Here is a 25,163-nt window from a genome sequence, read left to right as displayed (position 1 = left end):
TCAAATATATGATGTCAAATAGACTCCAGATTTCAGCCAGTATCTAAGGAACGAGCATATTTCCCTAAATGGTAACTTCATTGTGCAACAACCTTAATAAAGCTGAAGATGTACGTTTCAGTTTCGCCGTGATTATTCTGTCTTAAAGCCATCAAATTCTGAATGGTGGAAACAAAAATATTAAGATAACACAGACATTTAGACAAAAACCACTAGCAAATTGCAACTGTGCATTTTAAGTTGAAACATAATCATATATTGTCACTGAGATGGGGGAGGGGAAATGATATGATCACTCTATATTTTAATTAGTGCTGTTCACTCTTAGGCTTAGCATCACTCCAGCTAACAGTATCAATGCTCAATATCTGTTGAACCTCATTTGCAGAATCTACAAAAACAAAGCAGAAAATTGTTTTGTTATTCACTGTAATGGCGCCAGGGACTAATTTAATAAACACGTGAGGTAAAGAGATATTAGGATGCTACTAGCAAGCTAGCTGTCAAGTCTTTATGCTCCCCTAAGCTAACTGAGGTCTATTTATCTCATGTCAGAGAGCTTTCATTCACTCTGCGTTTCTGTTTCTGCCTAAGTAAGTTTTCCTCTAACAGCCTTTTTGTGAAGGAATCCTGCAGGTAAACTCAAATGGAGCAAGCTCGGTGTTTCTGGCTCAGTTAGCCGCCATTGTGCTCTCATTGCCTGGGTGTGTACAGTCTGTGCTGGTCTGTCTGAACTGTCTTCTCTTTGTCTTTTTCCTCCTCTTCTTGTTGCCATGCCTCAACACTCAGGATGTAAGTCCAGAAGATGTAGATTTAGAGAATGAGCCTTGGTATAAATTCTTTTCAGAGATGGAGTTTGACAAAGCGGTAAGTGGGTCACCGTCACGTGACACTCCATTGATTTCTGTGCATGTGATAACGTGCGTGTTTAATGTCTAAACAAACGGCGTCTGTCAAAAAGGACAGCTGCGGCTTCTCTCCACAGATTCACCTGCATACTGACCTGCTCAGCCGAAGCATTGCGAGGAAGCCACACTAAATTTGTGACACTTGCTTCTCCGCGCGGCCTCATTGTTTCAATGTACTCTCTTTGTTTGCTTTAATCTTTCACTTTCTTCCTCTGCTACCAGCAGAACCTTTTTTACAAGGCGCTTGGTGAATTGCTCATCATCACCTCCCATAATAGAACAGTAGGAGTGAGGCTCAATGAGAACAACGCTCGTGTTACTCACGCAAATGTTTGGCTTTGCCTGATTAGGGCAAACACATAATAAAGGACCAATTAAATTAGCGCAGCACTGTAGTGTGTTTTGTCAGCGCGTCCTGCTCTGTATTATGTTTGCAGCACTCCTGCATGTCCCCACCCATGAGGACTACTTTACCAATTAGAATACCTATCATAATCAAGAGGTCTGGGCCGGTCATTCATGCGGTAGTCACTCTTCACTTAGAAGGCCTAAGCTCCAGAATAAACCCCGGCCCCTTGAAATAATAATTGCTGCCCATCTGTTATCTGATAGAAATACTTATAAAAGAACCAAATGGGTGCAGACGCGTTGACATGTGCCTCCACCGGCACCCGACAACTGTGGCGCTGGCGCCCACAAACAGATGTTATGCGTCCTTGCCCTCTGTAAGTCCGAGCCACGCCCGGGATCATCTGCCTCGCGGCTACCATACGACAGACGATTCTTCTCGGAGCCCCAACACGAGGGGAGACGCCGCAGCTCCAGGTCGGGGCGAAATGTGGAGGAGGTTTAGGGCTGGAGACAGGCAGAATCTGTCTCATGACAGCGTGGATGTTTGCCAGATGAGGCCAGCTTGGTGACTGGCTCCTGTTTAATGTCATAGTCACTTCTAAAGCTGCACCTGGTATGCGCAGAATCTGACCTTAAGGCCCAGCCAGACACGGTGGCTCATCAGGTTCTGATTGACGTATCCGTGTTCCCTCTGTTTTAATGGAAGGGAAATGGCTGGAGAAGAGCTTGATAGGGTCGCCTGAAGCTCCGGGGCCTCACAGCTTTGCTGCTGTACTTAATCTCACTTCATTTCTGTTAACATCATCTCTGTTTTCACTGTACATTACGCGCTTTATATCCCCATCATGCGGTCACATCTCATCTGCTAATGGAGACCTTTGATCACCCAGCAGCAAGCCACTTGAAACGACTTAGTTGATATTAACGAGAAGGTTGTGGCCTCAAGGAAAAAAAAAAAGCAATGTTAAGGTTCACAGATGACGCACAGCATAAGAGGGTGGATTCCAACGGTCAGAGGAGCATTTCTGCCCCGGCGGGGTGCCTCCGTGTGTGATGACGGGGGCTGCTGCCAGGCTATCTCAGTGCAGAGTTACATAGGGTCTGCATATTCTAAAGGAGGTAACTCTGTAAGCCCGCCAGCTCATTGTGCTGTCATATTTATCCTCCGTTTCACACTTAACCTTTAGGTTTAATCGTTTAGTGCAGACGATGTGATGTTACCGCGACTGACTCAGGACTGTTATTTTGAATATGAAAGCAGAATACCGGTGGTCAGGGGAGGAGAGGGGGGGGGGGGGGGGGGGGGGGGGCGCACCTGTTTGGAGCAGCGCACAGGAAAATTGTGCTGAAGTGTTGTCATCAGCGTTCCCTTGATCCGTGTTCCGATACGGCTTCGGACCTTTCATGGATCCGTGGAAGTCGTGTTAACCGCTGCCCCTGACTTTATTGGCTCAAGCCCGTTTTACTGCTTCTATGATTCTGAACCCAAAGAAACTGCCTCTGACTAATGTGATAAGTGTGGGATTACAGTTTGAACAGGGATGGACATTACCCATCAAATAGGACATCCTCTAAATACCCAAGCTATGATTCCATTCGTATATTGGAGATAAGCTCTCTGTGACTGCTTCCTGTTTATTTTCCAACAGTGATATCTGTAAGTGGGCCCAATTAACCAGGGGTGTTTTGAGGACACTATCCTCTGTCATTAGCCCCTAGTTGAGGGGGATACAAAGGAGGTGGAGGAAGGAAGAACGGCGGATTATTATTCTTGGGTTGACATGGAACATTTGGCTTTATAAATAGATCACGCTACAGACCTGCCAGCCTGATGGGCCATTCTTATAAAGATAGACATTTATTCTGAAGGGTTATTAATGATCATCCTGCCCTGGCAACTAAGTGGAAAGGCATGTTGTGGCAAATGAGCTGTGAGAATGCTCCTTGTCCGGTCATTGGTTGGAAAGTGGATGCTTGGCCTCACCACGGGGAAGTGGATGTGGTATTAGCAACAGGGCCAGGCTGGCTGGGGCAGGGATTGTGCAATCGTATTTGCAAACAACACTTGTGCTCTTATTCATAGTGCCCCTGTCTGGTCTGTTATTTTTACTAGCTGTGACGTCCCAAGTGAGGGAAAGCAACAGAAACAGCGGGCTAAAATTAGCCTGCACCAAACCATTAAAAATGCTAGCAGGTGCTACAACAATGAATTTGTTTTTGAGACGGTAGCGACAGTGAAGCACCAATAATATCTGCCCTTGTCACTGTTTTCAACATTCATTCGCCCACTTTGAGTTTCCAGATTCTTTCTTTGCTTTTCCCCTTCTGCTACAATTATGTTGCGACGAGCGGCTCTTTGTTATTTACACTTAATTTGCGTCACTTTTTGACTTCTTGCGCGTGCTTGTGTGCGTGCTCGCGCGCGAGTGTGTGTGTGTAATTTGGCCTCCTTGCACCACCAGCTGGTTAATTGTCCTCTGGTCTGGTCCGCTGGTAATGAGAGTGACTCAGTGCCACACAAAAGAGAGTGCAGCTGATTGGCTGAGCCTGAGTCAGCCCCCTCCCTGCATGGGCGCCCCCTGACCGAAACATAGCCCTCCTTCCTTCCCTCCCTCCCTCTGCCTCTCTTCATAGCTACTTCTTTTTCTCTTACTTGCATGCAGGCCAAAACACACGCTTACTCCTCCATGCCAAGCCCAGTCCAGAGAGGCTAAGAAACCAAGCCGCTACTCACAAAAACTCAGAACCCGGCGAGCAAACGTCGCGGAGAAGAAGAGAGAAACTGGCCATAGCTAATGATCCTGCCTCTCTTTTAGCTGGAAGAAAGCTTCCTGTGGATCTATCAATGACTTCTTTGTTTGGTTTGTTGCAGAGTGCCCCCTCCTTCACTCCCCTGGAAACAGCCTCTGACCTGCAGAAGTAGTAAGTCCAAACTTCCCCTATTATTTCTGCGCTTGTGCTTCTCATTTTACCCGAGAGTGATTCAAACAGTGTTGAATTCATTGAAATCACTTGGTAATTTCTCGCGGGGACGCTCCTGCTCCCCACAGAGATCCCGCTAACAAGAAGCCAACCAGTTAGGGTGTTCTCCGCGGGTATTTCATGGGGGTTTTTAGGTGGGTGTCTCTAGTGTTGAGACACAGCAGCTATGTGGTGATTTATTTAAAGGCAGCAATGTGGATGTCACTAGGATCGAGGGAACTTACCCAGCTGCCGCATAACTCAAAAACCGTTATCTCCCTCTGAATGGGAGTGTTCGCGTGTACACAGCTCTGAGCAGCGGCTCCGGTATGAAAGAGGATGCTAAACCAAAGCCCGGCAAGCCCTTGATCTTTTTAGTTTTGCTCCCATCAACGATCAACGTCCTCTATTTTTGCTTGTGCAATAAAATGTAAGGAATTTGCGATCGAGCCTGACGACGGTCTTGTGCTACAGAGAGCGCTCTCCCTCCATTTCTACCAAGAAGTTTCCATCTGTTCAAACCATTATGTCACCCTGGCGAAAATTTGGCTGAGAACCGGCCCACCGAAATGATCAATCCTCTCCTTTATGCTTTATTGGGAAAGGAAGAGTTGGTTTGTTTGTCTGTTTAGTGAGGTTTCTTTCCAGAAATTTGCCCCACTATACTTTTCCGAGGAGACCTCAAGTCGTAAAACTATCTTCCTTCAAAGGCGCATATGTTCTGAGCAGGATGTTGTGTTGTTTTGTTTTTTTAACCTCCCCTTTGGGGTCTGGTTGAAATCGGAGACTTCTAGAAGAGCATTCTTTTTTAAAAGAAAAGACGTAAAATGAATCTAGGTTCATGTCATTCAGTGAATGGATAAACTCTTTCAGCAACTTTATAAAAGCTATGAATGAGCTTCTTGTTGAGGGGCTGGACAAGGAGAGTTATGTATCGATACATTTGTGCAAGCTTGTGTAACCTCAACCCTTCTTAGGTCTTTTTTTCCCCCATTTGAATGATAATGGAGCTAAAGTTTAATGGTCCTGTTTGTCTAAAAAGAGATGCCAGGGTGGCACATGAAGGAGGCTAAACCTGAGATTCATGCAGGTGCCTGGAAGAGGCTGATGCACCATGTGGGAATGTTCAGAGAATATTTATAGAAAATGTGTCCTGCTGGCCTCTCTGGAATGCCAAGATATGTGTGGTAGCTAATGCCTTCTCTCAACATCAACCACCAAATCCTGCCTTTTCAATCTCAAGGTATTTTGACCCCCCCCCCCCCTTTTTTTTTTACCAAGAAGACAGGAATTACCTCAAGTTGTATGAAATGAGAACCATATGGCTACTCACCCCCCCCATAAGCACATCAGTATTTATCATAAACACACCTAACACAAGTGCTGTGAGGGAATTTCAGGATTTAATCATCCGTTTGTTGTTTCACCCTCTAGCTCCTCAAGTAAGTCTGGACACAGCGAGGTGGAGAAGGACGGTGGATCACCCCAGAGCGAGCCAGCGGCTCCAGAAAATGAACGCCATGTTTACAAAAGTGTCCTGGAGGGCGGTGACATTCCCTTCCAAGGCCTGCGGGCCTTAAACAAGCGCCATGGTAGCACCTCGTCCTCGAAAGGTAGGATGCCAGCCACTTTATAAATGTAGCCAGTAAACTGGCCGATGTGTGTATGTTTATGGATGTGGGAGCTTAAATCCATTAATGGAGTTTCCTGCTGAGGAAGAAGCAATAAGTTACAGATACGTTCCAGGAGTCAGACAGGGACACATGTGTTTTCGTTTGCCTTTCTGTTGGATTCAACACATTTTCTTTGCTCTCAGACATTCGAGAATCACCTCACAGCATTCATTCACCCAACTGAATTGATTTAGGTCTGATCATCAGCTCTGGAAAATGGAAGGAGTGAGGTGGCTGCTAAGTCGATGTTAACCTTGGGGTTTCCCCCCCCTCTTCTAGCTCCAGTTGTGAGCAGGCAGTCGCTAGGCAGGCTTAAGGCGAGACTGGAGTGTTCCAGGGCCAGAGAGCCGAGGGGATGGATGAACATGGGCTTGAGTGTGATAAACACAGTTATGTTCCTCGCAACCCTGGCCAGGCAGGGGTGAGATAAACAGGAGGTACACAGAGGGCAGATAGACATGAGGAAGTCAGCTGTCAGTGATAGGTCAGCGGCTGGAATGTATGTCCACATGGCTTGAAGATGTAAGGAAGAGAGAGAAGTGACCGACGCCAAGGGTCGTAATGCCACAAAGTCATTGAGTTACTTGTGTTTGATTCACACACTCACTCAAAATTTACTGTAAAAAGGCACATCATCATGTGTTGGCGTCTTGTGCTCTTAATAGGAATTCTAAAAAAAACAACAACCTCTATTAGTCTTTGTTTTTGAAAGAAAAAACTGCTTAAGGGGGTTTTCAGAGCTGTTCAGCTTCCGCATGTGGAGGATAAAATCATGCTTGTTTCCTCAGTTTCTGGTCGACACAAATGTGACAGATGGATGGTGCATACTCCAGAAGTGCCTCGCAGCATGAGAAAGTGTTGTGTCATTTCCTGTCCCATCTGTACTTTGTGTCAGGCACACGCCGAGGCCAGGAAGACCCGTTTTTTCATAGCTTTTGCTCAGCAGCTTGGCTCAGGATGCATTTCTTATTTACAACCCTGCGGAGCGAGCAGTGCATGAAGCGCGGTGCCACGGGGCCATTCATCACTGCAGCCGTCTGGCTAATTTCTAAAAGTAGAGGAGACCAGAATATGTAGGAGGTGAAAGTGGGACAGCCATGTGGAGGAATATTTTTGCACCATCATGGTTGCAACATAAGCACATTGGAAAAGACGAGAACTGAGTTTTGATTTTCCTATGAGACCTGGAACATCACGTTAGATGTCATGACTGTTTTTCACCCCTTATGTTGCTGTTTGCACCAATACTAACAACTTGGCAGTGAATTTTTACTCATTTTTGAGTGAGAACACGTAATCCCTCACATGTCCAATGCTGATAGTCTAACTGTCATCTATTAATTGAGGCACACGGAATCGACTCTACGTTTTTTGCTCATCTACTCAGGAAGATATTTACATTAAAAGTGTGCCTAACTGTCTTTGTGTGTGTGTGTGTGTGTGTGTGTGTGTGAGAGAGAGAGAGAGAGTGAGAGAGAGAGAGAGAGAGAGAGAATCGGTGACCATTGTAATCTAATATGTTGTTTATTCTGTTGTCCTGCATGCTTGCCAGTGGATTATAAAGGTGGGAATGGCTATATAATTTCACCCTGCTCCTCTGTAAATAACAATGCAGTAGGTAACCAGTGTAAGAATATGAAGCCTCTGTCTGCTGCCAAAGCCTGTATACCCCAAATCTTGCCCTCTAAATTCAAGCCCAAGCTTCTGCCCCCTAATGGTGACAGACAGGAAAGCACAACGAACGCTACCAGACGCCCAAAGGCACACAGCTGTGAGGATCTCTACACAGACGCATGTGACACAGACTTTACAGTGGCAGAGGGAAGCGAATGTGGACAGAACTCAAGCTTGAACTACGGCCATGGTGCTACAGACATTTCCTCTGGAATTAGGAGGAGCGCATCAGATTTTTCCAGCATGTACAGGAACATGCATCACATCCAGAGGCCTAGTTCAGTTGGCTGCAGCCCTCATGGCAGCGTCCGTAGCCTCACCTCCCTATTTGAGAAGGCAAAGGCTGAGGGAGGGGAAAGGTCAGAGGCAGGGGATGGGGGTAACATTCCCAGGGATGCGGTATCTTCACGTGTCAGTGCTTTTGAAATGATCATCCAGCGTTCCACTACGGCTCCCAGCCGTTCCTCCTCCCTACCCACCTTACACTCCAGCCACAACCTCAATCACCCTGCCCACCTCTACATGACGTCTGCAGTGTCGGCCGAGTCTCTTCTGGTGTCAGATGCCACCCGCTCTAATGCCTGCTCCCCACGCGAGGCAGAAGGTGCGACGGGTAAAGAGGAATCCTTGTCTCAGCGCAGTGCGGCCGTTGAAGACTCCGTATCAACCTCAGGCTGTCAAAATCCCCGCGCTGATTCGCCCACTGATACGGAGGCTGAGGTTGAAAAGATTTTCAGTAAAGGTTCCTCGGTCCCAGCTCGCCAACACGACAACGACCCGAAGAGTCCCTTGGTCTTCCCTCTGCACCACAACCATATCCACCACCACCACCACCACCTCCTTCACCACCTGAATCACCAGCTTCTTCTCAAACCCAGTAAATGCAAAGGATCCTGTCCAGCCTCTTACACCCGCTTCACCACCATACTCAGACACGAGAGACAGCAGGCCCAGCAGGAGAAGGCTCAGCCAGAGAAAAAGACCATACTGCCTGGGAACCTCCTCCTCATGGGCCCTGCGCCCTTTCGGTTGCGCAAGAATTTACAGTCCCACCAAACGCGGAGGACGCTGTCAGCCACCAAAGTCACTGCAGGCGTTCAGAGGCCCTACAGTCTGTCTACTGATCTCGGGCCTGTGATTCCGCAGCGCCTGTCCTCGCTTGAAGTCCTGGAGCGGCTCAGCAATGGGGAAGGAAACAACAATGACGCCCTGAGTAACAGGCGATGCTTGGATGCCAATGGGAACCTCCTGCAGCCGCTGTCAGCTCACCGCAGAGGTGGCTATCTCTCTCCCTTCACCACTGTCACCCTCCTCTCTGGCCCCTGTGGCCGCTCATTTATTTCGTCTCTCTCTTCACCTTGTGTCCCTCTCTTCACAAAGTGATGTCACCGCCCTCCATCTCTAGTCTGTGTGGTGTGTTCAAAAAAGTGACAGGGGAGGTATTTCCATCTCATTCTGAGCAGGCTGTTTGGTGCTCTTCCTTTTCTGTTAATGAGTATGGTGCCGCTAATGCATCCAAATACTCAGGAGGTTTGGGCCTCTTTTGGTGATGGAGTTACATATCAAGTGGGGACATCACATTTGAGTTGTATGCAAGATCACTATAGTATGTGCTAGCATTGCATTGCCACTCCCTGTCGTTGATACATCAGTATAACACCTTGTGCTCCTCATATAGGCACTGCATTTGGAATATATTTTATTAAATCCTCTATGTTCCCATGAAATGTGGGATATTTTAACATAGCCTTGCATACATTTTCTTAAATTGATGTTTTGTCACATCTGCATCTGTTTTTTGGGAGGTTTTTTTTCTGTTTTCAGAGAAAATGGCATCTTCCATTGTTCATTGTCTCAAAAAAAGCTTTTGTTAGTCAGACAGATTGTTTCCTTCCAATGTAACAGCCCTGGAGTAGGGGGGGGTCAGGAGTTCAGGCACAAACTTTAATAGCCGCCTCTAGCAGAGCAAGAACCGGTTTTGGTGTGGGGGAGCAAATTAAGCCATCCCTAGCTGATATAATCAAGTTCAAACTCCAATAAATGTGTTCTTTTTTTGGTCAAGGTACTCTTTTTGTCATGAACACACATCGATCATTCTGTGTTCATCCATACATGCATGCAGTAACACATCCAGCCTGTTGGATTTGTGTGTGCTTTTGTGGCAGGGTGCTGTAGAGCATGCTTTTTATTAATGTGGGGTTTAATGATTTTTGCCCATTAAACTTGAGGCATAATATCATCACACATTCTACAACAGCAATGCTTTTTGGCTTGGCTCACAATGAAAGCTCTGACAGCTTTCTTTTGGGTTCTGTTCCAGACTCATCCCCAGTGCATGGGGACAGCCCGGACGAAGTGCTGCGTCGACGCCATGGGGACAAAGAGGTGAGAATATCACAGTTCAGAAATCGTTACCGACAAATCACTTTTTAAAAAAAAAAATGCACACATTGTGCCTATGGGAGAATTGTACGGTCTGGTTTTTCCTTGCAGAAAATCTTGGAAGAGCAGCGGCGGCTGAAGCGAGAACAGGAAGAGGCTGACACGGCATCCAGGCGACACACAGGCATTGTCCCGACTCACCACCAGTTTATCACCAACGAGCGCTTCGGGGACCTGCTTAACATCACAGATAACACGGAGAAAAGGAAGTCGGGCGTAGAGGTATGATACAGAGTGACGTGTTATCCTTAGAAGTGCCTTTTGTCTGGTCCTGTAGGGGTCAGACTGAGGGGGTTTCAGCAGCAGTACTCTGTAGGCACAGTCGGGCAGAAGGGAATATGTCAAAGACAGGATATACTGAGCAGACCTCATCACCAGCAGCTACATATGGGGTATAAAGTTCATTATGGTGTTTACTGAGGTGTGTCTGTTCTCTCAGCAGACCAGTTGCTCAGTAAATACCAGTAGGTTCTTTCAAGAAGACAAATAGACTAGTCCTTCCTGTCATCGTTGTCATATTTAGAATTTCAATGGGCCCACAAAAGACAAGCGAGGGAGATTTACAGGTTACTATTCCAGTGGGCAGCTTTCTGTCCATGTGGGCGATCAGTGATTGTGATCGTAATAATAACTCAATGTTTTGTGTATCAGCAGAGGAGTCCGGCCATGGCTCGCTTTGACTTCAGGGCAGAAAGTGTTAAGTAAGTGCTTGGATTCAAGTATCTGACTAACACAAAAACAAACTAAAGCAATTGAATTTCTGTTTGTCGTTCCATTCATTTGTAGGGAGCTGCCGTTTCAGAAAGGAGACATTGTTTACATCATTCGACAGGTGGATCAAAACTGGTATGAAGGGGAACACCACGGCAGAGTGGGCATTTTCCCTCAGAGCTATGTGGAGGTGTGTGAGTTCTCGAACGATGATTCCATGATGCTCTCAGATGGTTTTTGTTACGGTTTCTTTTTGTCCTTTCTGGTCTCCTTCAGCTACTTCCTGTCACAGAGAAGGCCCAGCCGAAGAAAAGTGTCCCGGTGCAGGTGCTGGAGTACGGAGAGGCAGTGGCTCGCTTCAACTTCAGTGGGGACACTGTGGTGGAAATGTCTTTTAGAAAGGTTAGAGAGGGAATATTTGCAGTCATGTACTCTAGTTCCGCTCCTGAAGGGATCGGCTTATTCACACGATGTCCGAAATCCAACCTCTGACCGCAGGGAGAGAGGATCACGCTCATTCGCAGAGTGGATGAAAACTGGTATGAGGGCAAAATCTCAGGCACCAATCGTCAGGGCATCTTTCCCGTCACCTACGTGGAAGTGTTGCGAAGACCCCGTGTCAAAAATGGCGTGGAGTACATGGACCCTCCTGCCAGCCCTTCTCCACAGCGCAGCCTCAATGCCTCTCCTCAGGTAAAGTTTAAAAAATCCACAACGGCCAATCGTTCTGCACATTTGTGGCACCTTTTTTGCTGCTATGAATCTAGGAAGTCTCTTCATCTCGATTCCCCTGCATTTGTTTGAAAAGTTCCTCAAATTTCACCCTGGTTTTCATATCTTTTTCTTATCTATTCATTTCTCCTCTGCTTCCATTCTCTCCTTTCACGCCCCCCCCTCCCACGATCTTGTAAAGCTGATTCGCAATCGCCTGACAACCTCCCCCTTGCCCCTCCCTCGCTCCCATCGCCGCTCCGTGTCCCCAGAGGTCCACGCCATCTCCTCTGAGTGGATCTCCCTGACTGTGGGAGGCGGTAGCCCGCCCGCCGCTCCCACGCCCCCCCTCCCGCCGCTGCCCACAGTGTCCTACCGCTGTGGCGAATATTTGCCTCCACCCTATTCTGCCAGCCCTGTGCCCCCAATCACAGGAAGCCCTTACTGCATCTCCCCTGGGGCCTCCCCGGCCGCCTCCCCACTTCCCCCGCCTCATCCACCCAGGCCAAACTCCACCACACCCTTCCTCACCTTCACACCACCTCAAGTGGAGGAGTTCCTGCTCTCCCCGCCGTCCCCGCATCTGTCACGCGGTATGAGTCCCTGCAGCGGACCGGTTCTGGAGGGATGGCTTAGGGGGGAGAAAGACTTAACCGAAGGGGATGTCACAGAGGGGGAGAGGGCCCACGCAGCACAGGGCAACAAGCCAAACGGCCCCGCAGAGGTATCTTCCGCATGGTGTGCAGTGTTGCATCTCCAGCTCACTCTGAAATGGGCTCTTTGGTCGTAGTTTAACTCCCAGAAACGGGCGTTTGTGATGTAACCGCCGTTGATGTGTGGATCGCGTGACACTAACTGCTGGTCTGAGCTGCAGCTGATTTGCTTCACGTGGAGGGATGACGCTGAGGGTTTAGCGGAGGAGGGGTTAGGGTTGGGGTCATCACTCTGCTGATGGCTGCCCGTCTGCATGCTCTTTGCACCTTTTGACAGTGTCAAAATGCGGATTCAAGTAACATTATTATGTTAAAAACATGATCTTGCCATTACATCTAGTGAAATACCAACATCATTTTACTAACACTGATGTGTGTTTTTTTTATAAATACAGTATCTTCTTACGGAGGTTCTTACGCAGTTCATCATCCCTGACTAATAACGTGGATCTTTTGTTTGGTGGCAATAAAGTACCGAAACAATTCCAGCTTCGTTCCCTCCAAATGTGGTTGCATAGAGGTGGTTCCACGCTGGGGTGTGATGGCAAACGCTGCACGGTGAACGGTGACACGCCTGTTAGGTTACACCTGCTGCGCCGTTGATGTCTCCACCTGCAAGCGAACGCAAAACACAGCCTGGTTCTGCCTGGAGCAGAGTGGATATGTGCTCCGACCCATGAAGAGAAAAGCTATAAAGTGCTGATTTATTTTATTTTTTAAACTCTTTGCATTGCAGTTTTTGAGGAATGAGGTGGACCATCACGGCAGGAGCTCCAGGAGCCCTGTGATGCTGTTCGACATCCAAGAGAACAACAACGTCAACTCGTTTGCCGTAAGTGGGTGCAGAATTGTACATCAGCTGTTGTGACTGCTCTCTATTCCCTTTCTTAATCTGCTGCCTTCAGTATTGCATCAACTTTAATAATTCAGAAGAAAAAATAATGAATTCCCGGTCCAGAGGTTTCTGTTTGTATACTGTTTTGATTCTGTAAAATTGATGGATCCTATATGAGTAATATTCATGAATATTAAAGTTTGTGTTGCTACAGTAAAAACTGTAGGCTGATCTATGTAGATAATATTGGATTAAAAATCTCACATATCAGACGTTTGAACTGTGACGTATGTGTGATTGAATCCTGTTATTAACTTTGTCATCTAGATAATGAGTTTCATTAACACTGATGTATTTTTAAGGAGTAAAACTGCCAATTTTGTCATTTTAGGCATCATTGCTGCTTTAATACTGCATGTTCACCCTGATTCATGTGTAAACGTGGAACTAATTCTCCTTCATGCTCTCACTCTGAGCTCTGGCTTTTTCATGCGTTTCCTGTCGGACTCCATCATCGTCTCCTCTTTCTCTGCTGGCTTCTAACGGACCGCTTCTTCTTCTTCTTCTTTGATACTTACTGGACTTTGGTCATGTATCCCCCTTTTTAAATCCTCAACTGCACCTCACCCTCTCCTGGAACCCTCATGAATTCACCAACTTCCACTACTCCCCTCACTACTACCTCCACTCTTACATCTACTACTATTAGGAAGCAGTGTGCAATGAGATCTTGAATATAGCAGAGACCTCGGTGAGGTACTGCAGCACCCTGTCCCACCACCCTCATGGCTCTGTCCATAGACTGCACCCCCACCCCAGTAAACAATCTCTCATCATTTCCCAGCAACCCCAGTCCCACAGTAGCAGCCCAGAGCCCAGCCGTCTCCACTGTGGAATGTAAGTAAGGCCTCCGTTTGAATTTCAGCGAGGTTGTCTTTCACGACTTCTGAATGTCCCCGTGCGTCTCTGCTGCAGTTTCCAGGCTATGTACAGCTACGTACCACAGAACGAGGATGAGCTGGAGCTGAAGGAGGGCGATCTAGTCAGCGTGATGGAGAAATGTGACGACGGCTGGTTTGTCGGTATGTGTTCAGGCGTCCCTTCGGATTCCTTGCAGGTGCAGTCACGCTAGCTGTGTCACATTAATCCATATAGGGTTTCTGCAGAGTGACAGCAGAGGACTGAACGCGTGCAATGTGCCCGCTCAGGGCTCCTCCGGCATTAGAGCCATTTTCAGTGTGTCACAACCTTCCATATAGAGTTTCTAAAGGATGACAGCTGATGAATGAGTGCTACATTCATACACGAGGCCTTGAGGGCCTTTTCAAAGGCACACTTTTAAGAAAAGAAAAAAACACTCAAGAATATGAACAGAACAAAACCGCTATTAACTTGTGTGGATGTTAACAGATGTTAACATGATGTTTGGTGCTTGTAATCCCTTTGCAGTTTTTGACCATGTTCACTAATTCTTTTTAGTGTTCTTACTGATTAGTCTAGCTAGGTTAACAAATACTATTAAATCCTCTGAAAAAGCAAATATTGTCTTTTTAAGGTGAGCCTCATAGCCTTACCTATTAGACTTTGTGACAATAAATAAATATCTGTTAGCATCTTGCCTGCTCCACAGCCTGGGTAGCTACAAATATTTCAACAGGATTTTGTATTGCAGACCTCAAAATAACTTTTTTCATGTACAATTAGTTATAGCATTTCTAAAAATTGTTTCTTGTCTCTTCTCTACAGGTACCTCAAAGAGGACTAAACAGTTTGGGACATTTCCTGGGAATTATGTGAAGGAGGTGAAACTGTAAAGATATCTGGCTGTAACATGTGGTTGCTTATGACGCTTTGGAGGTCCTCACTATTACGCATGGCTGTTGGTTAGCATAGTCATTTAGCCAGACAGTTCTGCTCAGTCTGGGAAGAAATCAGGCCTGAGCTGTGACAAACCGTACGACATTAAGACAACAACGGCTCCCTGCCCGTGACCTTTCACATTCTGTGCATCTGCATTTTACAATTTTATTCTGAATCTATCATTTCCTATATGCAGAATGTGTCTGTGGAATAATGACCACAAATTGGCTTAATTGTACAGAGAATCCTTTATCCATATTCTGTGTAATGCACAAGTGTTAGCATGCAGTAACAGCTCAACTTAGAGGCCACTAGCGTGTGCAAAACGTGCCCCCCCGATAATTGAACAAGGTTTTAAGTCTTTTATTTTATCCATGATCAATTCTTCAGGGGCAAATTCATTAAGGTGGATCGAGTGCAAGTTACCCTGCTTTAGCGCTTCGGTTTATGCCAAACGTACATTTGTAAAAAGAACACCAACCTACATTTGACAAAGAAACACAACATAAAATAACACTGAAAGTAGCAATGTATTAGAAAAATATTTGCTTGACAATACATCTAAATTATGCTATTTTTTTAATTCCTTCAGATTACATTTTACAGAGTTTAAACTCATGAAGCCTTATCTATAAATAGCTGTTTTATTCTCTTGCTGAGTCATTAGAAATCCAACATAACTCAAAGCAGTTGGATACCGCTTCAGTGTTGCCTTTAGTTTCTATCCAAAGGGGACATGCAACAATAATTACGCCTGTGTGGAAGAACGCTCACATCTGGAAAGGATACATGGACTATCCTGCATGTCTGAAAACACGTACACATCCACGTCTTTATTGTCAAACGCATTGAATTTGCCTTTATACCTCTTATGTGAAGGAACAAAAGACTGTAAGGTAGATACTAGCTGCAGAACACCCACAGGACAGGCATGGTAGCGCCTCCCTCATCCAACAAAAGAGTCCATTTATCAGTGATGACGCAAAAACCCGTTAGCGTATTAAGTGACTCCAACGAGGTGTCTTAGAAGATAATCCAATTATTGAGATTGTCATCATATCTTTGTGTCCTTACTAATAAGATTGTATGTTTTTGTCATGTAAATGTGTACAGAAAACTTAAAGAGGCCTTCTAAATGTGGCTACGTATTTTCATATCTAATGATCACAACTTGGGTAATAAAGGAAGTGGAATTATTTAAATATTAATGTTAGTGGCATGCTGTGTAAAATCTCTGAGGAATAGACAAATCAAGCGCAAAGCATCATTCTTCTTCTCCTGTCATATTATCAGAGTCGTCTTCCACCTTCAGCCGGCAGCTGGTCACAATCGAAGGCTACTCTTTTCCTATTTTATTCAAATTCCGCATTGTTTTGAACCGCTGCACTGTGCTCCTCAGGCCTCAGCAGAGATGCCACAAACGCACTCGCTGCTGGTTGCGACATGCTCAGACTCGCACACGGGTGCACTTGAGGGGATGGAAGAAAGGGTTTAAAGGTCTAAACGGCAGCCATCTGCGGGTCGAAATCTGAAACCCTGATAGATAACCTAAGGTTGTTTTTATCTCTGCCTTTGCATCTGGAACATTTACCGTGTTTGGAGCTTTGTGTGGCTGACATAATTGAAATGGAACATTAACGTAGCAGTCGGGGTTTCCCTGCTCTCCTTTGCTTGCTGTTGAAACTCATGCTGACTCATGCTGCACAGCACTGAACAACTGTAGGCAGGTATTATAGTACACCACACAGCATGTGTTTCACTGGCGGTTCAATAGTTTTGTTCCCATGTTTCTTCCGCTCTGCATGATTGTGCTGATCGACGGGGGGACATGGAGAGAGATCGAGTCCAGCTGCAGTATACCAGACAGTTTGTTTACTTCGGCCATAGCAAAACTCACTTTGTACCTGCAACTTTGTGTACCTGCAACTTTCTGTTAAGTATCACCTGAAGTATGAATGTATAACTATATGAAATGTGGCCAATGCACACACAATATGTAGAAACCAGAGTAACATGGCACATGAAGGAGTGTAAATATGTAAAATAAGAAGAAAATGGCTCTGCAAGACTGTTTGCAGCTGAAGGGGTTTTTTGTCATAAGCACAGAGTGGAGCATTACTGAGCACAGGAGGTTTCACACATCTGATAATTACGCTGCCATTTGTAAGGATCATAATGCCTTATGTTAGATGCAAAATCGTGCCTCATTGTCTTTTTTTTGTGACATTTAATGTAACTGTGGCTTTTCCATTGGCTCCATCCCCTGAGATGGGAGAGCTGTTTAGTACTAAGAAGACAGTTACTGCAAAAATACTTAATAAGTGTGAAACAGTGCTTTAACTTAATATTCACAAGAATGGATCGGTAGGTGGAGACGCACAACAGGCAGCAGGTTTGGTTTGTTTGCTTCAATTTGCAGTGCTTAAAATGAAAATAGAGATACTATACACTGCTGTGACTTCGGTATTATGCAATATTTAATAAACACTTTAAATCACCTGGGGCGTCGCTTGTTTCTGTTTCTGGCAAATATGGGATTGTTAATTGAGTGAATTCTGATACAAATTTAGGGAAGGTTTTGTCAATGTGCGCAAATGCAAATGCTGCCTAATATACTTGTTGCTTTCTTGCACAATCCTAAACGCAACTGCAGGTGAGCTTCAGGTGGAGCTCCTAATTTGTAGCAAACTTCCAGAGCCTCTTTCTGAGGCACCGGAAGAGAAATGATGAGGCCCGTTGTTGGGACACCTACAGAAAAACTCTCCTATTTTGCTGACAGATGCGTTCCTACAGTTCAAACAGTAGCAGGAGGGATTGTTTACTTCCTCGGTGCAACTCCTCCAAACACAGGATTAGAAAACCTGTTGGATTTATGTAAAGTTCACTAGCAGAGGGGCGGCCAAAGCTTTCAGCAAAGATCCTCAAACAGGAATTCAAGGTTTGGGAGCGGCACATTCCACATCCTGGGATTTAGCTATTCCATAAATGGTAAGCCTGCATGTAACAGTGACGCACCAACAGGCCCCATCTTTAAAACAAACACCGCGAAGAAAGGGGAAAAGGCAAGAGCAGTCACTCTGCGCTGCTTTAAGCTCCTTTAGGCAAGGAAATCACCAACTAGAAGTCCCTCACCTTTAAAATGAATGAGGTTTGTTGTATTAATTTACAGCCATATCTTTAAAAATGGCACCACTGATATACAGGTGAAAATAGACTCAACAACTTGTGTATCTTTGCTTCTAGTTTTAGCTTGTGTGAACGTGTGCTGTTATGATCGTAATCTTTGTATGTGTTATAGTATTATCGCACTTGTATCCAAATAAATCACTGCAGTAAGAAACACACACGCCCCATGTCTGGCAATATATTTTTAATATACTTTTCCTTGTGTTGTTAATTGAATCCCCGTCCCAGGACCACCAAGTCAATATTTCTGGGACGGCGTCCTCTAAAATGTGCCAGAGTGACGTGTCACATTGATAGGCGATCTTTGTGCTCGGCCTTATCAGCGGTGGAACTTCGGAATCCATTGGTCCGGAGTGGAACTTGAGGGTCCTCCCCCGCCTGTAAGGCTCCGGTAGCCCGCCTCAAACATCTGCACTTGTCATCCACGCTGAGACGTGATCGGGCGCTGGGGCGCATTACAAAACACGCAGCTTTGTTAAGGAAACGACCCGGCCGACGACAGCGATGCCTCTGCGGGTAGTGATGCAGGGTCCCGGACCCTGGGGATTCAGACTCGTTGGAGGGAAAGACTTCGAGCAACCGCTGACTATTTCCAGGGTAACTATGAAGACTGCGGTAGTTTCCAGTTTTAAATTGGTCTGGCCACACCTGGGCCTCTCCGGTTCCCACTTTCACTTCGCTCCTCGAATTTAGCCAGGAAAATAGTTAGAAAGCTAGCACATAACCGTTAGCTTCTGTTAGCTGCAGGCTAACATTCTTATTGATGTTAAACTCACAACAGCACTTTCTGATTCTACTCTACTGATATTGTCACTTTAATTTAACCACCAAACTGCTAACAGCTTGACGGTTTTTTTCCATTTGTTAACGTAGAAAGTCATTATGTTCTTAAACTCAATTGAATGTCAATCGAAAGTATAAATCGAAATGTCAACTTAAGGATTTTACATATCTACGGTTTAAATCACATGTTAATATTGAGAAACAGAATATTTGCCTAATCTATAGTCACAGAGTTCCTCTTTTCCCCTCACTGAAACATCAGTTTCACATAGTGTTATATTCCACATCATCCAGTTATGAAAGTATTTGAAAATGTATGTAATTAAATGGTCAGATCAGACCTCTCCGCCCATGGAAAAGTGATCAGGAATTCCTGACCTGTGCCAGAGACGGTCTTTATCTCTGTGATGGAAGCGTTTGCCCTCAGGAATCTGTTAACCTGAGCTGCTAATTGAGCTTCTCTTGGACTACCTGTGTTTATGTGTACTGTCAATACTCCGTCTGGGGGACACGGGTCACTAAATGTGTTGCTTAAACAACACAGCGGCGGAGCTGGAGTCTGATGGTGTTTCCATGTGGTTGCAAGTCAGAGCTGGTTTTCCATGAATCTGGTGTATAAGTTAAAATCCTGTTCTAATCTTTAGGTCACCCCTGGGAGCAAAGCTGCTCAGGCCAACCTGTGTATCGGAGACATGATCTTGGCGATCGACGGAGAGTCCACGGAGCACATGACTCACTTGGAAGCACAGAACAAAATCAAGGGGTGCATTGATGAGATGGTGCTCTCTGTAGACAGGTGGGTTGTAGCAATGCGTCCATCTGAGGTGCATCACCACAGGAATGAAGGAGGCGGACTGGTGGGAACACTTACCTACAGCCCAGGTGTTCAGGAAGTGGAGTCACCGGGGGTTTTGAAGAGAATCTGTCATTTGTCTGGTGAAATCTTTCATTTGAGTTTAAAGGATGAGCTCCGTTGTAACGCTGTCATCACAGACCATGACATCATTTCTCTGCTAGTGAGTCTCCTCTTCTGTGATGTAGAAATCGAGGAGGCAGCAGACAAGCTGAAGCACATATGTTTGCGTAAATGAAAAGGGAATGTTGGTGGGTGGGGGGCTGACGAATCGGGGAAATCAAGGTAAAAGAACCTTTGTGTTGATGTTGCCGGTTTTTAAGTGTCTCTTCCGCCCCGCAGGTCAGAGATTAAATTGTGGTCACCGCTTTCATCCGAAGGAGGGAAGACGCACCCGTATAAGATGAACCTTGAATCGGAACCAAAGGTGTGTTTGTGATTTCTGTCCCAGATTTTGAACGGTGGGAAATCCCATTCACGACGAACCTTACCTTTCCTAAAAGGCTGTGCACACACTTCCCATTACACCCACTAAAGAGTTCTTCCTGCTAACTGCCAATGATGAAGTCATTGTTTACTTCCCAACAGGAGGTTTCCTAGGAGACAGTAGTTTATCAGCCAGGCTCTGACACAGCCTTCAGTTCCTGCCCTCTGAGTGGAAAGTTGGGGCCAAAGTGTGACTTCATGTAGGAAATGGTTTGTCAGGCTCTGTGTGCTTCAAACATGTGCACATTTTCCTCACATACACTATAACTCACGTCAAGCACCCGTCTGGAGTCTGTCACTTAAATGCCTCCTGGATTTTTGGGCCATTATGTCATTGGTCAGTCGGGTTCCTGCACACTGAGACACTGGAATTATGTGCAACGGAAACAAGAGATAATTAATGCCTGAGCTATTTTTGGAGGCATTTCTGTGTTTGCAGTGTGACGCATGAGCTACATTTAGTGGTATTTTTGTGTGTTCATTGCACGTCAGTGAAGTCATCACTTGTTATCCTGTTAAATTCAACCAGTTACAAATGGGTCAAAATGCTTAAAGGTTTCCAGTTGCTACTTGACAAAGTTTCCCGTTTCTTTTTCCATGTTGTCCTTTACAGTTGTTGTTTCCATGTTATCCATGTTTCCTAGTTGTTTCCATGTTATCCTTTACAGTAGATGTCAGCTGCATGTTTGTGCTTGTTTAGTTAAAAATAAATAAAATGACACCATCCTCCAGAGCCAATAAAAGTTTTGCCCGGTTTGCTCCGTTGGGTTTTGCACGATTCAGGCGGCATGCGCGTTTCACAAATTCCTGACTCCAGTGCTCATCTCCCTTTGCTTTTCCAAAACTCAGCGCAGTCCAACTTTTTCCGCTCTGTGTTGACAGGAAGTGAAGCACATCGGCTCCAGCCACAACAGGAGCGCTCTTCCCTTTGGCTCCAAAGTGGTGACCAACCAGTACAACAACCCTGCTGGTCTGTACTCCTCAGAGAACATCAAGGACTTTAACTCTGCTGTGGATGAAGTGAAAACCATGGCCACAGCTAACGAGGCCAATGCTAAGTAAGATAATCCTAATATAAATCCACAATAATCCTGTCTTGCTTCCGATGAGATCCCTTTTGTTGTCATTCCTCTTCTGATCAGAGCTTTATTGACAAACGCTGAAGAACATGTTAAAACACGGCTGCGGTTCTGAGCCACTGTCACGGTGGCCTGAGTTGATGATCTTATTGAAGTCTGGGTTACATTTCTTTTAACCAAACCCTCATTTCCCTCACTTTGCATATTAATTCTTCACAAATAGTAGTTTTTTCCATTTACTGTTTTCCAAGTGAGCACTTTAAAGAACAACTGAAGCAAGTCCAATCTTGCCGACTGCTGACTCATCATTTTTTATGTGCATCTTTATTTAAACAGAAAATATTCAGGGTTTAAAGGTGCTTTACAATTTTATTCCCTCCAGTTGTGTCGTGTTAGCATCAGAGTAGACTGATGAAGTTATACCATTAAAGCTTTAATCCTGAAAACTCTCGGAGACTAACCCTGTACAGAAGTGATGTAACCAGGGGGTTAAATGGGTGACGGTGCTTTAAATGTCCATTCTTTTTAATTAGAGCTCCATCAGAGCCCACACAAATGGGGCAGAGGCCTCCTGTCGCAGCAGATTCAGAAGTTTACAAGATGCTGCAGGAGAACCAGGAGTCTGATGAGCCGCCTCGACAGTCGGCTTCATTCAGGGTGCTTCAGGAGATTCTCGAGACGGGTACAAATCCAGGTTTTTTAGGCTTCAGAAAATCTTTGTGGATCTCAAATGTTACTGGGCTGTGCTGGAATAAATTTGCCTGTGTGTTTCTATGGTGTTTCTGCAGGCGACTCTGACAAGCCGTCAGGTTTTCGAAGTGTGAAAGCTCCCTCGACAAAGGTTGGATCATCTGTGGGGAACACGCAGAAACTGCCCGTGTGCGACAAGTGTGGATCTGGGATTGTGTAAGTAGTTTCTACAGGTGGCATCTGTCTGTTTTCTGCATGCCGGAAGTGGTTCAGAGCCTTTCATGGCTTCGTTTGTCTCCCGCTTTAGTGAAAACTGCTGTGAATTTATCCACATGTGGATCACAACTGTGGCTCCTCATAAGCTGAGGCTCTCTTTACGCTTTGTCTCCACCTTGTGGTTGCGTCTAGAGACCAAATTTGGGGAGATATTTTCTGCCCTGACACAAATACTTTAATAATGAGACCATTTAGTTTCATTGTTGAGGTCACTGTGACTCATTGTAGATCAAAATTTTGCATGAAGTCAGCATTTTCTTGTAGGGTGTGAAGTTTAAACTGTGTCACGGTTACGACCAGATATATTTAAAAAAAAAAAAAAGGTCCAAATTGCAGTAAAAAATGTAGAAAATGTAAAGTTAACTCTTCAAAAACAAAAATAACACACTGTGTCAAAAAGACAAAAACACAATATAGTTTTCTCATTTATTGGTTATTATTTAGAAAAAGTTGGGTTTTATTTGTATTTCTGGTATCCTGTCCAGTTTTTGTGTGTGATTCTGTCATTTTCACATAGAACAAGTCAAGTCATAAATCAAGCTTGTGTTTTAGCCTCTGTGAAATTAAACTGGAGCTGATTTCCATGTCTCCGCCTCAGGGGAGCCATGGTCAAGCTGAGGGACAAGTTCCGCCACCCTGAGTGCTACACCTGTACAGACTGTGATGTCAACCTTAAACAAAAGGGACATTTCTTTGTCGAGGACAAGATTTTTTGCGAGAAGCACGCACGGGAGCGAGTTGTTCCTCCAGAGGGCTATGACGTGGTCACCGTCTTCCCCAAGTAGTTGGTTCTCTGCCGCGTGCCCCTTCAGACTGCACACCACCAAAGGACCCCGCAGAGTGACCCAAGACCTTCAGTTCCTGTGATTATTCAATGATCTCTCAACACCTGCCTTCTTAGATTCTAGCAAAGAACCACATCTTTGAGTTTAAATGTTTCCATTTGAATGATGCTATATTTGTCTTTGTGTTAATTATGTCTGTTTTTTAAACGGTGAAAAGCCACTCTGCATCCCAGACATGTTTTCTAGTGCTGATTTGTTGAATAAATACAGTCGATTTTACACACGTCAAAAATTGCTGACACAACTTGGTTTTGTGAAATAAATATTTCTATCTTTAAGTGTACTTGGTCAATGATTGTGCTGGAAAGGACTGTAACATTACAAAAGAGCTCATTCCTTCAATTTACAGCAAAATTACAGTTCAAACGACAAAAAAACGGTCTCCTTGCGTTTCTGCTCACAATTTAAGTGCTTTTAAGAAGAGATGCTCAGTTAACTTTTTACAATGACCTAAAGCGCTGCTGCACTCCTGTGTGTTAACAGATAATTCAATAATTATTATAGCAGTGGCAGCGCCGCATAAAAGGTTTCAAGTGCAAGAAGGAAGAGATTCCCATCAGTATTCCCAAGTGTTTGTGACGTAATTTCCACCGTAGAGCGGTGAGAAATAAAAGGTGAAGGGGGTGAAACGCATGGGATCGGCTGGGAAGCCTTCATGAGAGGTCATCTGGCAGCTTTTCAGGTCAAACTCGTCGTCGGTGCCAGGCGCGGCTGTTGCGCTTGTCCACAGCGCAGACACAACGTTCCCCGGGCCACTCGCATCGCAGCCTGCCGTGTGCTCCTGTTGGTCGGCCATGCGCAGAGTCTCGGTCAAAGCCCAGATGTAGTTGTGGGCAAAGCGCAGAGTTTCGATTTTAGTCAGTTTAGTTTCTTCGGGCAGCACCGGCAGGATGCTCCGCAGCGCGTCCAGGGCGGAGTTCAGGTTGTGCATCCGGTGGCGCTCCCTGTCGTTCGCCTTCATCCTGCGCCGGCCCCGCTGCCCAGCTCTCTCGCGTCTGCTTTTGTGTTTAAGATTCGTTACGGTGAGCACATCTCCGACCAGAACACCCCTGGGTTTCCGGAGCAGAGACTCCTGGGTGTCACCTGAGGTGACGGAGAGCCTGTCGTCGGTCAGTGCGCCTCTGCTGGTGCGCAAATCAGCGGGAGCGCACAGAACTCGAGGAGACATCCTGTGGAAATACCAGTTCGAATGTAATCCAATTTAAAGGAGTAACTAAATTACTCCCATCACCGTTTCTCTGTTCTCCCGAGTTACCTCCAAAATTCTGAATTTAAAAACTGCGATGTTAAATCGGACATGATTGGCCTTACTTGAAGGGTGATGCTGGGATGAAAAGGCAGTCCTTCTTGCGTGTCCGCTGTGGCTGGAGGCAGCACGCAGTGTGCGCAGTTGACAGTGAGGGATGGATGCGCATCCCTGGTATTTTATATGGTCTTTATCTTATCTTTTTTTTTTGCGAGGTGGAGGCCTGAATCAACAGCGTCCACCAAGTGACCAATCAGCTTCTTTGCAGCCCATCCTTCAATTTGCCCCCTCTGTCTTTGATTCTTCCAAGTGCTGTGTTTCTTTATGCATTCTTTGTTATTTTCACTCCAGTACGCGTGTCTGTTTTTGTGTCATGTGTGCCAGATTAACAATAATCTCAGACAGGCCTTGGCAGTTGAAGCTATTCTCAACCTCTTTTCAAAAGTTTGCATAAAATCTTACAAATGAGGTTAAGATCGATTCCGGACTTCTTCCTTGATAATCTTATTTGATCTCTTCATTTCAGTATCTTTTCAGTGAATAAATGTGGCTTTTGCTGTGTTTTACATTATCCATAATCCCCTCATCCTGGATCAGACATGCAGGATTTTTTTTTTTGTCCGAGACGAGAAGCTAAATTACAGCGCGAAATAAACGTTAAACATATATGTAAGTATACAGTGCAGAAACGGCGTAGAAAAACTATCATTTAGAGTTTGTTGACTACGAAACGTTGTCGTAATGATCTTGTGAATGCCTGGAATGGCGGGAATCTCTCAATGTTTCTCCTAAAGTCAGAGCGCTCGTTTCCATGTGGCATTTTTGCGCACAAAACCCTGGAAACAGGGTTAATATTCAACGCCGATTTTCTTCTATTTCA

General features: G+C 45.4%; 3 protein-coding genes across 10 annotated transcripts in view; 2 read left to right on the top strand and 1 right to left on the bottom strand.

Annotated features, from left to right (window-relative positions):
* Window positions 1–17,338, top strand: part of sorbs1 (sorbin and SH3 domain containing 1) — a 32,706-nt gene extending 15,368 nt beyond the window's left edge. For 4 of the 8 annotated variants that reach the window (XM_029834704.1, XM_029834702.1, XM_029834699.1 and 1 more), the window contains 14 exons: window positions 790–867; window positions 4,132–4,181; window positions 5,655–5,833; window positions 9,888–9,952; window positions 10,061–10,231; window positions 10,661–10,710; window positions 10,796–10,910; window positions 10,997–11,122; window positions 11,219–11,413; window positions 11,634–12,155; window positions 12,881–12,976; window positions 13,824–13,876; window positions 13,955–14,061; window positions 14,726–17,337. In XM_029834704.1, the coding sequence (XP_029690564.1) occupies window positions 790–867; window positions 4,132–4,181; window positions 5,655–5,833; window positions 9,888–9,952; window positions 10,061–10,231; window positions 10,661–10,710; window positions 10,796–10,910; window positions 10,997–11,122; window positions 11,219–11,413; window positions 11,634–12,155; window positions 12,881–12,976; window positions 13,824–13,876; window positions 13,955–14,061; window positions 14,726–14,793 (1,875 nt within the window). In that variant the 3' untranslated portion in view covers window positions 14,794–17,337. Of the gene's footprint in view, window positions 1–789; window positions 868–4,131; window positions 4,182–5,654; window positions 5,834–9,887; window positions 9,953–10,060; window positions 10,232–10,660; window positions 10,711–10,795; window positions 10,911–10,996; window positions 11,123–11,218; window positions 11,414–11,633; window positions 12,156–12,880; window positions 12,977–13,823; window positions 13,877–13,954; window positions 14,062–14,725 lie in introns of all 8 variants that reach the window. The other 4 variants (XM_029834698.1, XM_029834700.1, XM_029834703.1 and 1 more) reach the window with 4 other exon arrangements.
* A 1,029-nt stretch (window positions 17,339–18,367) lies between these two features.
* Window positions 18,368–23,317, top strand: pdlim1 (PDZ and LIM domain 1 (elfin)). Its single transcript, XM_011602930.2, has 7 exons — window positions 18,368–18,622; window positions 19,453–19,604; window positions 20,004–20,088; window positions 21,030–21,205; window positions 21,760–21,908; window positions 22,015–22,132; window positions 22,791–23,317. The coding sequence occupies exons 1-7, from the start codon at window positions 18,530–18,532 to the stop codon at window positions 22,975–22,977; spliced, it is 960 nt and encodes a 319-aa protein (XP_011601232.1). The 5' UTR covers window positions 18,368–18,529; the 3' UTR covers window positions 22,978–23,317.
* Window positions 23,318–23,505: 188 nt separating this feature from the next.
* On the bottom strand, window positions 23,506–24,401 carry neurog3 (neurogenin 3). Its single transcript, XM_029834706.1, has 2 exons — window positions 24,349–24,401; window positions 23,506–24,206 (listed from the first exon to the last, which is right to left on the bottom strand). Exon 2 carries the CDS (start codon window positions 24,203–24,205, stop codon window positions 23,594–23,596), a length of 612 nt encoding a protein of 203 aa, XP_029690566.1. The 5' UTR covers window position 24,206; window positions 24,349–24,401; the 3' UTR covers window positions 23,506–23,593.
* Window positions 24,402–25,163: the final 762 nt, after the last annotated feature.

The sequence above is a fragment of the Takifugu rubripes genome, chromosome 4 (genome assembly GCF_901000725.2).
Source record: "Takifugu rubripes chromosome 4, fTakRub1.2, whole genome shotgun sequence".
Classification (NCBI taxonomy): domain Eukaryota; kingdom Metazoa; phylum Chordata; class Actinopteri; order Tetraodontiformes; family Tetraodontidae; genus Takifugu; species Takifugu rubripes.
Note: the sequence above shows the minus strand (reverse complement) of the source record. Positions and strands in the feature narration are given on the sequence as shown.

Coding starts and splice junctions, on each gene's coding strand:
- pdlim1 (XM_011602930.2), top strand. CDS start 18,530: ATGCCTCTGCGGGTAGTGATGCAGGGTCCCGGACCCTGGGGATTCAGA. Junction 21,909..22,014: donor TCAGGAGATTCTCGAGACGG/GTACAAATCCAG, acceptor GTGTTTCTGCAG/GCGACTCTGACAAGCCGTCA. Junction 22,133..22,790: donor AAGTGTGGATCTGGGATTGT/GTAAGTAGTTTC, acceptor TCTCCGCCTCAG/GGGAGCCATGGTCAAGCTGA.
- neurog3 (XM_029834706.1), bottom strand. CDS start 24,205: ATGTCTCCTCGAGTTCTGTGCGCTCCCGCTGATTTGCGCACCAGCAGA.